Here is a 13674-nt window from a genome sequence, read left to right on the forward strand (position 1 = left end):
CTGGCTTTTTTTTTTTTTGTCTGTGTATGTGGTTTCGGGGAATCGAACCTCGGGCTTTGTGCATGCTAGGCAAGCATGCTACCACTAGGCCACACTCCCAGACCAAAGTGTGTTAGTCCTGTGGTCAGTAAGCCCTTAAGGACATATTTGTGTAATCATTATTATTTTTTTTGCTAGTCCTGGGACTTGAACTCAGGGCGTGGGCACTGTCCTTGGACACTTTTTGCTCAAGGCTAACACTCTGCCACTTGAATCACAGTGCCACTTCTGGCTTTTTCTGTGTATGTGATTCCAGGAAATGGAACCTAGGACTTCGTTTATGCTAGGCGAGCAAACTACCACTAGGCCATGCTCCTGGCCCCTATTATTATTATTCACTCATCAAGTGATCTCCTGTCAAGTGCCTGGCTATCTTCTATACACAAGAGAGAGTGTGGCAATGCTAAGCTACTAGAACATAATGTTCTTTTTACAAAAAAAATGATTTTTTCAATTGGTAAGGCAACTCTGCATGTCTACAAGACATCTTTATAATTTGTACTATAATGATTTAATTTTATAAATTTTGTTCATTTTTGTTTATGTGATACCAAGGAAATGAATGCAGGGCTTTATGTAAACACTCTACTAATAAGCCACAATTCCACTTCTGGTTTTTTTGTTGTTGTTGTTTTGTTTTGTTTTCTTGTGGTTAATTGGAGATGAGTCTCACTGACTTTCCTGCCTGGGATAGCTTCTACCTGAGATCCTCAGACCTCTTCCTCCTGTGTATCCAGGATTACAGGTATAAGCTACCAACTCCCAGCTCATCTCTGCATTTTTAATCAAAGCATTCTATAAAATTCAAGTGGTAACATTTTTTTGCCAGTCCTGAACATTGAACTCCAGGCCTGAGCACTGTCCTTGGACTTTTTCAAAGCTAGAGCCCTACCAGTTGAGCCACAGCACCATTTCCAGCTTTTTTTCTATAAATGTGGTACCAAGGAATCGAACCTAGGTCTTTGTGCATGCTAAGCTAGCACTCTACCACTAGACCAAACTCCCAGCCCCTCAAGCGGTAATTTTTTTTTGCCTATCCTGGGCCTTGAAGTCAGGGCATAAGTACTGTCCTTGAGCTTTCTCAAGGCTAAAGCTCTACCACTTGAGCCATAGCACCATTTCTGGCTTTTTCTATGTATATGTGGTGCCAAGGAATGGAACCCCGGTCTTGGTGCATGCTAGGCAAGCACTCTACCACTAGGCAAAACTCCTGGCCCCTCAAATAGTAAATTTTAAAGCAGTTGTATATAAAGTCATCCAGTCTCCTTAGACCCACCCTCCTCCTCTTTTTCCTCCTCCTCCTTCTCTTTCTTTCTGCTGGTTCAAGGCTTGAACTCAGGGCCTGGGCTGTGTCTCTGAGACTCTCTTTTCTTAAGGCTAGCATTCTGCCACTTGAGCCACAGATCCACTTTTTTCTGAATAGTTTATTGGAGATAAGAGTCTCATGGACTTTCCTGCCTACACTAGCTTTGACCCATGATCCTCAGTCTCAGCCTCCGGAGTAGCTAAGATTATAGGCATGAGTTACTAGTACCTGGCTCTTTTCTTTCTTTTGGTGCTGGGGTAGGGATTGAATTCAGGATGTGAGCACTGTCACAGCTTGGTTTTTCAAGGCTAGTGCTTTACCTCTTGAACCATTTCTGGCTTTTTTTCTGGTTAACTAGAGATAAGAGTTTCATGGACTTTTCTGTCTAGATTGGCTTTGAATGTGACCTTTGGATTTCAGTCTCCTGAGTTGCAAGGATTCTAACCTACCAGCTTAGATTTTAAGTGTTGGTGGAAGGAAACTCCATGCAGTTCAAGAGAAGAGAGTTTCTTGGGAGAGGGAGAAAGCAAACCTTTAGCCCCAGAAGATGGAGTTAGAGGGAACAGGAGCGCTTACACCAGGAGGAAAGAGATTAGATAAGGGGAAGAGTTGTGGCCACAGTGCAAGCAGAGGTGACCTTAGAGGATGGAGAAATACCTCAGTCTGGGGGACCTCCGACTGCCACCAGGCATGCCAGTTGCCTGGGTTCCAGGTGTTGGGTGAGGACTTCTAGGGTACAATGGAAGGGAGGTAGGGGAAGGGGCCACTCAGGGGAAGGAGCAATTTCTCCAGAGCAGACCTAGCATTCTAGCTCTTTGATATTTACAAAGGGGTGCCAACTCTTTCTTGTTACTCCCTGCTGATAAGAGGCATCAACACGTGGGTAGAAGGTGGCACTGAGATTAATTTTTATGCTTTCGTTAGGTCTTCTGATTAATGTAAATTCATTCCAAACTGTTTATGGATTTAGGAGTATCAAAATCTCTGATGGGCTATGAGCATAGCCTGGTAGAGTGCTCGCCTCGCATGCAAAGCCCTGGGTTCGATTCCTCCGGTATCACATACATAGAAAAAGCTGGAAGTGGCACTGTGGCTCAAGTGGCAGAGCGCTAGCCTTGAGAAAAAAAAGTGCTTAAGAACAGTGCCCAAGCCCTGAGTTAAAGCCCCATGACTGGCAAAAAATATTCTGAGGTTTTATGTGCATAACTAGATATATTTATTAAAATTTTCAATCTATTTGATATTTGTAATATTTTAAAGAATAAGATCTTTTCTTTCCAATACTTTAATATTTCCTACATCTTATATTTCTGCTCAAAAAGACTGATGAGAACTTACTTCATGTTGTCTTGGAAGTGACTTGCTTCTTCTCTCTCTGGAAGGTTAATGTCTTCTAATTAGGGTGACATATTCTGTATCATTGTCATCATTGTCCTACAGCAACTTTTAAAAAGTGCAGATCTAGTGAATTCTAAACAAACTCTCAGGATGATCACAACAATCTGTATTTCCACTGGATTCTAAAAGGAACCAAATGTATATCGAAGTTTGGAAGCAATATTCTAGATCCTTGCTATTCAAAATGGGATCCAAAGTTCAATGTCAGCCCCTGTGTGCATAACCATTTCAAATAGTGATTATGGCCATAGGGCAATGTCTCTGAGCTTCTTTGGCTTAGCGTTAGAGCTCTACCGCTTGAGCTACAGCTCCATTACTGATGTGTGTGTGTGTGTGTGTGTGTGTGTGTGTGTGTGTGTGTGTGTGTTTAATTGGAGATAAGAGGCTCACAGCATTTTCTGCCTGGTCTGGATTTTTTTTTTGTGGGTCATGGGACTTGAACTCGGCCTGGGTGTTGTCCTTGACCTCTTCATCTTAAGGCTAGCACCCTACCCCTGGGCCTGGGTGCTGTCCCTAAGCTCTTCAGTTCAAAGCTACCGCCCTACTTTTGAGCCAAGTCCCGCTTCCCATTTTCTAGAGGTTAATGAGTCTCAGGTCCCTTTGTGCCCAGGCTGGCTTTGAATTGTAATCCTCAGATCTCAGCCTCCTGAGTAGCTAGGATTACAGGTGTGAGCCACTGGCACCTGGCTAAAAACAATCATTTTAGTAGACAAGATGAAAACTGTTTCATCTCATCTCCAATTAATCAGAAGAGTGCTGGAGTAGAGCTGTAACTCAAATGGTAGAGCCTCAACCTTGAAAGCTAAGGGACAACACCTAGGCTGTAGTAACAGGCACACAAAAACATTTGCAAAACAACAGTTTGACATCTTCTAGCACTATTTATGTTAAAGTGTAATGAATACTGTATAAGTAATGTACATATCTGTAATATACAATTTATATGTAATATGTAGCTATAATACTAAGTACCAGTATTTTAGTTACTCTTTGTTTTGTTTTGTTTTTGCCTGGGCTTTGAACTCAGGGTCTGAGCACTGTCCTTGGGCTTTCTCAAAGTTAGTACTCTACTATTTAAACCGTAGCACCACTTCTGGCTTTTTTTTGTGTGTGTATGTGGTACTGAGGAATTGAACTCGGGTCTTTGTGCATGTTAGACAAACACTCTACCACTAGGCCAATCTCCCGGTCCTATTTACTAACTCTTTTCTTTTCTTTTCTTTTCTTTTTTTGGTTGTGGGACTTGAACTCTGCGCCTGGGCACTGTCCCTGAGCTCTTCAGCTCAAGGCTACCTCCCTACCTCTTAAGCCACTGTGCCTTTTCTGGTTTTCTGGTGATTAATTGGAGATGAGTCTCACATACTTTTTAGTTCCCCAGACTGGCTCTGAACCACAATCTTCAGATCTCAGTTTCCTAAGTAGCTAGGATTATAGGTGTGAGCTTGGCATCCTAATTACTAACTCTTAATATCATCTTTTGTTAATGACTAGAGATATGGAATTTTACCTTAAGATTGTATTTTCTCTTCCTCCCTTTTGGCTTTTATCTTACAGGCTTTGCCAGAAACAGCTGCAATGCAAACAGAAAACCAATTATTAAACCTACATGGAAAAATTGAGTGTGAAGGACCTAATCGCCATTTCAGTAGCTTTGTTGGAACCTTGTATTTGAGTGATAGAAGGTATGATCAATTTTTTTCTCTCCTATGGAGCATAGTGTATGGTAGTCTTCGCCCTGCAAAGAATCACTTGTTCATATTTGACTTGTCTTTGAAATATTCTGATGTAGGTACATAATTGTTTGTTTTTAAATTCTTAACCTGGGCACTAGTGGGCTATGCCTGTCATCCTAGCTACTCAGGAAGTTGAGATCTGAGGATTGCCAGCTCAGGGAGAAAAGTCCTGAGAAACTCTATCTCCAGTTAATCACTCAAAAACCAGAAGTGGAGCTGTAACTCCAAGTCTAGCCTTGAGCAAAGGGGCTCAGGGACAGCATCCAGGCCTTGAGGTTAAGCCCACGACCAACAACAACAAAAAGAAATTCTTAAATATAGAAGGAAAATGTAACGCCTAATAAGGAAGGAAAGGTTATTGTGGCTTAGGGTTTCAGAGGTTCCAGTTCATGGTTGGGTGTCCCCATTGCGTTAAGCCGGGGTAGCATGCCATAGAAGTATAAACTCATTCCATCACAAGCTAGGAGACAGAGATAAGGAGTGTGTGTGTGTGTGTGTGTGTGTGTGTGTGTGTGTGTGTGTGTGTGTGTGTTGGATACTCGGGCTTGAACTCAGGGCCTCACCCTCTTGATTAGCCTTTTCATTGAAGTTTATACTGTATTATTTGAGCCACATACTTCTACTTTCAGTTTTTCTAGTTAATTGGAAATAAGTCTCATGGAATTTTCTGCCCAGGCTGGCTTCCAGCTATGATCCCCAGTCTTCAGCTTCCTGCATAGTTGAGACAGGGCTAGCTAGCACTCTGTGACCTTGAACCACAGCACCTCATTTTGGTTTTCTGGGGATTAATTGTAGATAAGTGCCTCACAAGGACTTTCCTTCTCAGGCTGGCTTTGAACCATAATCCTCAGATCTCAGCCTCTTGAATAGCTAGGATTATAAGTGTGAGCCACCAGCACCTGACCATTATTACTATTTTTTCTTAAGTATGTACAAATGGGTTTCAATTCCAGAACCCAGCTTGTGAGTACATGCATCTTGATCAGTGTCGCCTCTTTCATTATTCTCCCTCATCTTTCCCAGCCTCACTCATCCACTCAAGTTATCTGGTCCATTTTCACATATGTGCACTGAATATTTTGACTGCATTTACCCACCTTTCCTCTCTGCACCCGTGGATGCCCTCCTCCAGAACACATGTGCCTGTTTTCTGGTATTCATTTTGTTACGGTAACAGCTTGCCTTGTTTTCGTTGGGGGCAGGGGTGGGTTTGGTTGATTATAGGGCTTCAACTCAGGGCCTGTGCCCTGCCCCTGAGCATTTCTGCTCATTGTTAGCAAGCACTCTGTTACTTTGAGCCACAGCTCCACTTCCAGTTTTTAAGGTTGTTAATTGGAGATATGAGTCTCGTGGACTTACCTACCTGGACTGGCTTTGAACCTCAATCCTCTTATTTCAGCCTCCTGAATAGCTAGACAGGTGTGAGCCCCCAGCACATGGCTCACCTCATCTTTTAAACATTTTAATTTAGTCCTGTTCCAATTGGGCCTGACCAAGTTTTGCTAAGAGGAACACAGCTGAGGAATACTCAGTGGATCACTGGTGTCGTCATTTATACCGGATTTGAAACCAAGTTAATGCAGGTAAAAGGACCTGGGTTTCGTGTCTTTTTTGCATGTGCTGTGTATGTGTCAGTGTCAGTACTGAGGCTTGAAGTTTCATGCTCTTGCTTGGCTTTTTTTTTCAAGGCTGGTGCTCTAGGACCCTATCCACACCCTTACTTAAAGCTCTTATTGGATAGTTCTTTGGAAAGAGTGTAACATAATAGACATTTCACTTTTCAGGCAGCTTTTAAACTGTGGTTCTCAGATCTCAGCCTCCTGAGTAGTTAAGATTACAGGCATGAGCCATTAGTGCAAGAAACTAGTGTCTGTCTTTTTAATTTAGAACCCTAATGATTTCTATTCATCATTTGAAACTTGAAAGGGGGTTCCTATTTCATTTCCAGTTTTAACTATTTCATCTGATGTTTGAAATTATCTCCTATTGATTATTTATTACATATAGCATAGGTACCTTGTTTGTTGACTACAATTCTTTTCATTCCTTTCTGTGTTTTGTTTTGTTGGGTTTGTATGTCTATGTATGCACGGACTTACATTTTGCTGGGTTGTGTGTCCAAGTGTGCATGCATGTGTGTACATTTGCTATTGTACAGAATTCTGTCAAATCACCTCTGAAGAAATCACATGTTGAGAAAGTGACCAACCTGCAGATTCTGGCTTTGTTCCTGTTCCTACTGGTGATGTCCATGGTGAGCTGTGTGGGAGCCATGTACTGGAATCAAATGTACAACATGGATATGTGGTACATGAGGAAGAAGGGTAAATATCCGTCGGTGGGGAGAAGCTGCCTTTGTTAGAGGCTACTATGCCTTATAATGACCTGCAGGAGGAAAAATGGGGGAGAATGATGGGAGGGGTGATATTGATCAAGATGTTATACTCATAATGTGACTTAAGGAACAGAAACTTCTTTGTGCAACAACTTGACAATAAAAATATGAAGAGACTTGGAAAGAGCCTTGTTTCATCTTTTGTTTTAAAAGAGGGGAAATTATTCTTTAGGTCCATTTTTATTATTATCTGTAAGTAGTTTTACAAAGGGGTTTCAGTTGGACAGGTCAGTTTATGAGTACAATGCATTTTGATCAGTGTTATGCTTTCTACCATTCTCCCCCATCTCCTAACCCCCCCTTCCTGTCAAGATACCTGGTTCCATTTTCACATATGTACATTGGCTATAATATACCTTCCTCTCCCCATTTACCATCATCTACTCCCCTCCACTTGACCTCCCTCCCCAACAAAACATGTTTCAGCTTCCTGGTATTTATTTTGTTAAATTATAAGTTCATTGCTCATGAATAACACTATTGGACCCTTCCCCTGTGTGTGCCAAAGTTTAGTCAATTTGTGTATATACACATATGATCCTGTATATGTTTTCATGTATATATATATGTATTTATATGTATTTCTAATTTAGATCTAACTTCCCATACATCCTTTAAACATTTCTAGTTTCATCCACTTCTCAGAAAATGATATTATTCTTTCTGATGGATGAGTAGGTTATTGTAAATATATGTATTTACAATGGAAAAATATACATATATATGGGTGTATGTAAGTATATATACATATTTTTCTTAATTCACTCATCTATTATATAGCATCTGAACTGTTTTCATAACTTGACAACTTGGCTATTGTATATAGTGCATACATACACACATAGATATAAGTGTGATATATATGTATAGAGAGAGATGTAATTATGCATATATATAAAGGTGATATGAGCATTACATTTTTCTTAATTCACTCATTCATTCTAGGACTTCTTGGCTGTTTTCAAAACTTTGAATTTTTACTTTTTTTTTTTTTTGTCAGTCGTGGGGCTCGAACTCTGGGCCTGGGCCCTGTCCCTGAGCTCTTCAGCTCAAGGCTAGCACTCTATCACTTGAGCCACAGCGCAACTTCCAGTTTTCTGGTAGTTAACTGGAGATAAGAGTCTCATGATCTCTCATGTCTGGGCTGGATTTAAACTGTAATCCTTAGATCTCATCCTCCTGAGTAGCTAGAATTACAGGCCTGAGCTACCGGCACCTGGCTTGGAATCTTGACTGTGGTGAACAGGGGTGTGCAAAGGTCTTTCCTGCATCCTATGTAATATCCTTTACTGCATAATATTCTGATAATGCCCAAAAGTTGTATCACTGAATCATAGAGTTCTGTGTTACTCTATTTCTTTTGAGAAAGTGATTAATTAATTAGTATTAGTGACTCTTAAGATTTTTAAAAGATAATGCTTTGCTATGTAACTGATAATGTGATATTATATGTACACATATAAGTACATATCCATATGAATTGTTACATATATTTACATATCACATGTACACATGAAGTTACAGTGTGCTATTTTAATATATGTATACACTGTGAAATGATTTAACCAAGTTACTTAATACATATATCACCTCACATGTTTAAGATTTTCATGGGTCAGGAGCGTAGCTTAGTGATAGCATGCTCACCTTGCATGCATGAAAACCTGGGTTTGAATCCTTGGTACCACAGACACAGGAAAAGCCAGAAGTGGTACTGTGGCTCAAATGGCAGAGTGCTAGCCTTGAGGGGAAAAAACTGCCTAAGGACAGTGCACAGGCCCTGAGTTCAAGCCCCAAGATTGGCAAAAAAAAAAATTACACACACACACACACACACACACACACACACACACACACACACACGGTTTTTCTCAGTCTTTCCATTTCCTGACGAATTGGGCAATGTCATTCTTTCTGATGGCAGCATAGAATTCCATTGTGTATAAATACTACATTTTGTTGATCCAGTCATCTACTGAAGGGCATCTGGGTTGGTTCCATATCTTTGCTATGGTAAAATAGTGCTGTAGTGAACATAGTTGTGCTAGTGGCTTTAGTATGCCCTTGTTTCTGGACATTTGGGGGGAAAAACCTACTTTTTAAAGCAATTTTCAAAATCATATTAAGTGAAGTAAGCCAGACCTAAAGGAACATAGATTCCATGCTTTTCCTCATTTGTAATAATTAGTATTCATCTAGGATTTTCCTAGCAGAGAATCACAATAGCTCAAAAGCTATAAGCATATGGCTATATAGGATGAGGCTAAGGGAAATATATTCTAGGATAGGGAAGCAAGAGATTTATCCTTGTGGTGGTGGTTTGTTGCTTGTTTTTTTTTTTTTTCTGGTTGTGGGACTTGAACTCTGGACCTGGGTGCTGTCCCTGAGCTCTTCAGCTCAAGACTACTGCCCTACCTTTGTGCCAAGCCCACTTCGTTTTCTAGAGGTTAATTGGAGATAAGTCTCAGGTCCATTTGTGCCCGGGCTGGCTTTGAACCTTGATCCTCAGATCTCAGCCTCCTGAGTATCTAGGATTACAGGCCTGAGCCACTGCACCCAGCTGTGGCTATTGTTTTTAATGTACTATGTGACGTTATTTTTTTGTTCTTTTGATCCTCTTATAGTTTATCCCTTGTTGTTGCTATATCTGACTTTGGTACCTGATGTGATGTATATACATTAATTTGTTTATTTGAAATAGGGAAGGGAAAAAACAAGATAATACGACAAAGGACAAAGGGTGAACCAGCGTAACAGCAATATTCACAAGACAATATGTTGGAAATGAACTGTGCAACTTGAGAGGGGGTGGAGAAAGGGAAACTGGGAGACAAACATGGGAAGGGCTAACAGTGTTCAAGAAGTAATGTACTCAGTACCTTACCAATGCAACTGTAACCCCTCTATACATTACCCTGACAATAAAATACATTTTTAAAAAAAGCAATTTTCAAATATATAGTACTTCATCTCCAAACTTGTTCCCCCTATTGAACAGAAACTTTATACTTTATACAAATAATCAAGATGTTATATGTGCCTCAACTGTGATTTGAACCTAGGGCCTCTTGCCCTTGCTTAATTCTTTTGCTCAAGCTTGAAGTTATGCCACATGAGCCATACCTCCATTCCCTACTTTGAATTCTCATAGGAATATTACTGCATCCAATAATTATCTCTTTAAAAATCAAGTGCAGTGCAGCTATGAATTTTTAATTGCTGTATACTTTGAATGATGATTTTGTACAATTTGAACAGCATGATCATGCAAACCAGACAGATAACACTGTAACCAAGTTCTTGTAATTTTCTTCCACAGGTTTCAACCCTCACAGCTTTGCTTTGGATAGCCTAGTGTTCATCATCTTGTACCACAATCTCATTCCCATCAGTCTACTTGTAACACTGGAAATCGTGAAATTTACGCAGGCCCAGTTTATAAACTGGGTGAGTACTGAAATTAAAAAACTCAACCCCCTCAAAAACCTGTCAAGATTGTGCGTTCTTCCTGAAGGATTGATGTCATGGAGAGATAGGTTGGGTATTGGTGATTAGCTGGGTCTGCTTTAACAGGAAGCACCAACCATGGTGTTTCCATGGACCACCTGTTCTCCTGGAATACTTTAAGTTAATCTTGAAGATATCATTATTTCATGTTTTTTTCCTTAGCTATTATGAAAGATCTCAGAGAGAATAGATTACTAATAGCAAGTGTAGCTGACCATCAGTGGCTCGTGCCTGTAAACACAGTTAATCAAGAGGCTGAGATCTGAGGATCACCAGGGGAAGCCAGCCCAGCAGAAAAAGCCCATTGGATTCTTATCTCCAGTTAACAACCCTCCCCCGTCCCCCTGCAGATGAGCTGGCAGCTGGTGGCTCATGCCTGTAATCTAGCTATTCATGAGACTGGGATCTGAGGATAATGGTTCAGAACCAGCCCGGGCAGGGAAGTTCATGAGACTCTTATCTCCACCTAACCACCAAAAAGCCAGAAGCAGAGATGTGGCTCAAGTGATGGAGTGATAGCACAAAAGTTCATGGACTACAACCATGCCCTGAGTTCAAGCCCTAGGACCAGTACCTCCATTAAAAATAACACCCAGAAGTAGAGTTGTATCTCAAGTGATAATGTACTAATCTTGAACAAAATAGCTCAGGGACAATGCCTAGGCCCTGAGTTCAAGCCTCAGGACAGGACATACACATACACACACTAATAGCAAGTATAGAGATGTTGGGAGCCAGAGTGGAATCAAACTGTACTTTGATTTGCATCAGATAATTGCTTGATTGTCTTACTGTTTTTTGGCCTTCTCCTGTTCAATTGATCTGAGATTTACCATATGAATGTAACCCCCAACAGTTCCCTGATTAACCATCTGGATGTAACACCTGGCAGTACCCTGGTCTCAAGAATAATAAACGGGGCTGCAGTTTTTGCCTGGGCTGCAGACCTCCCGGACCCGATGTGTTTGTCTCTCTTCTATTTTTTCCAGTCCCCGCCCCCTATTTCAGGAACCCCAATTTGCTGCCGGTAGGCCCCGGCATAGAGATAGTTAATTCGGCAAAATTCATTATACCAATATGGCAAATGAGTCTTATAGACTTAGGACTTTTGCCAAAAATAATCAAGATGAAACTTCACAATCACTTTAAGTTAAAGAAGTGCTTTCCTAGATGACAACCGTATATTTGCTGTCACTAATAACTAATAGGCTGAGGACTGAACTAATCATCCAGTTTGAATATGCAATTGCAATTTAAATTGTATCCTTGAGTAGTTATCTTAACACTTTTTTACTAGCAAGTGTGAGTTGTACAAGGGGGTTTCATTGTGATATTTCTAGTGTATGTAGTGTCTGCTGATCAAATTCACCCTCTACCATTCACACTCATTTCCTCTCCCCCTCTGACAAATAATTTTTTCAGTAGGTTGTCAATATTCTACTTTCATACATGCAGATAAATTGCTTCTACCATATTCACCTTTATATACCCTCTTCCCTCTCTTTCCCCCTCTCACTGATACCTACACCCCAACACAGTCTATTAAACATTCTTTTTTGGGGGGTGGGTCATGGGGCTTGAACTCAGCCTGGGTGCTGACCCTGAGCTCTTCAGCTCAAAGCTACCACCTTACTCCAGGGCCTGGGCATTGTTTCTGAGCTCTTCAGCTCAAGGCTACCACCCTACTCTTGTGCCAAGCCCACTTCGTTTTCTAGAGGTTAATTGGAGATAAGTCTCAGGTCCATTTGTGCCCGGGCTGGCTTTGAACCTTGATCCTCAGATCTCAGCCTCCTGAGTAGCTAGGATTACAGGCTTGAGCCACCACACCCGGCCTATTACACATTCTTGTAACTCAATTTTAGTGTATATTGATTGTTGAAATGTTTCACATGTGGTATTCCACACGTGCATTGAAACATACTCTATTGCTCTCTCGCTTTCTCTGATTATCTTTAAGTAGTAGTACAAAAGAGTTTCATTTCAACATGTCAGTTTATGAATACAATGCATCTTGACTAGTTATCCCTTCCAATCATTCTCCCCATCTCTTCCAATCCTGCCTTTCCCCTCAAGTTATCTGGCTCTCTTTTCATATATGAATATTGACTAATATGATGATATTTGTCTACTCTTCCTCTCTCCATTTGTCTTTCTTCCTTCTGCTTGGCTTCCCTCTCCCTTCCAGAACATATGTTTTAGCTTCCTGGTATTTATTTTGTTAAACTTAAGTTAGGTGTTTTAAGGAGGAATTACACCATTGGAATCTACCCTTGTTTACCGTACTTCAGTGAATATTTTTGTGCATGTGACTGTATATGTTTTCATATATGTTTATAGCTCACATCCACAGGAGAGAAACTATGCGCTATTTGTGTCTATTGTTCTCTCCTTCCATGTTGCTTCTAGGCTTCTATTATTCAACAGCTTTCAGTGATTTTTTTAAATGGGATCTTCACAGATAAACACAATGTACTTGGATATTATTAACCCTCCATCATTCTTTCCCTCTGCCTCATCTCCCCAAACAGTCCCATAAATTACAATCATGTTCTGTGTGTGTGCTTATGTGTGTATGTTTATATATATATACATATCTATTGATGTATCATTTAAGTATAGATTTCATATACAAGAGGAAAATGGGAACTTTTTATTTCTTTTTCATATGTTTTATTGTAATTAATAGAAGGGTTACATTATATTCACCAGATAGAAGGTGCATTACTTCACAAACATTGATACTCTTTCTCATGTCTTGGTCCCCATTTCCCTCTCCCCACCCCGCCCTTGTTTTCCTCCCTTCCCTATCCGACTTCAAATAACCAAATACGCATATATACAATATATCAGATAACAAGGTGAAATACTGTAACAATGTGAGATAACCAAGGGACAGCAAAAGAGATGAGAGATAACATAGTACATTAAGGACAACAATCACTCGTTATATGGCTTTTGTTTCTATATCCTGGAGAGGACCTTTTTATTTCTTAAATATTTATTTTCTTTGTCATTAAACTATGATTGGCTGCCTCATGTTAATTCTCTTATAAACAGTGCATGTTTTCTCATGAGGAAGCTAGATCTCAAATTCCATGGGGCCTGATAAATTACGCAGCCTCTAGGCATTCACACACAATGAGACCAAAGAAGGATACTTTTAGGAGAGGAACATAGAGCTGCAATGCCTATGTGCCTCTGATCATAGAAAATAATATTTACCAAAATGAACTTCGGGAAATGGAAATGAGTTTTTTAAAAATATTTTTATTGTGATTAATAGAAGGGTTACATTA

General features: G+C 40.3%; 1 protein-coding gene across 5 annotated transcripts in view; it reads left to right on the plus strand.

Moving 5' to 3' along the window:
* Positions 1–13674, plus strand: part of LOC150057235 (phospholipid-transporting ATPase IB-like) — a 106520-nt gene that overhangs the window by 20723 nt on the left and 72123 nt on the right. For all 5 annotated transcript variants that reach the window (XM_090342375.1, XM_090342377.1, XM_090342378.1 and 2 more), the window contains 4 exons: positions 4298–4425; positions 5948–6059; positions 6635–6800; positions 10191–10318. In XM_090342375.1, coding sequence (XP_090198501.1) covers positions 4298–4425; positions 5948–6059; positions 6635–6800; positions 10191–10318 — 534 coding nt within the window. The remainder of the gene's footprint in view (positions 1–4297; positions 4426–5947; positions 6060–6634; positions 6801–10190; positions 10319–13674) is intronic.

The sequence above is a fragment of the Megascapheus bottae genome, chromosome 11, assembly GCF_031878675.1.
Source record: "Megascapheus bottae isolate mThoBot1 chromosome 11, mThoBot2.hap1, whole genome shotgun sequence".
Lineage (NCBI taxonomy): Eukaryota > Metazoa > Chordata > Mammalia > Rodentia > Geomyidae > Megascapheus > Megascapheus bottae.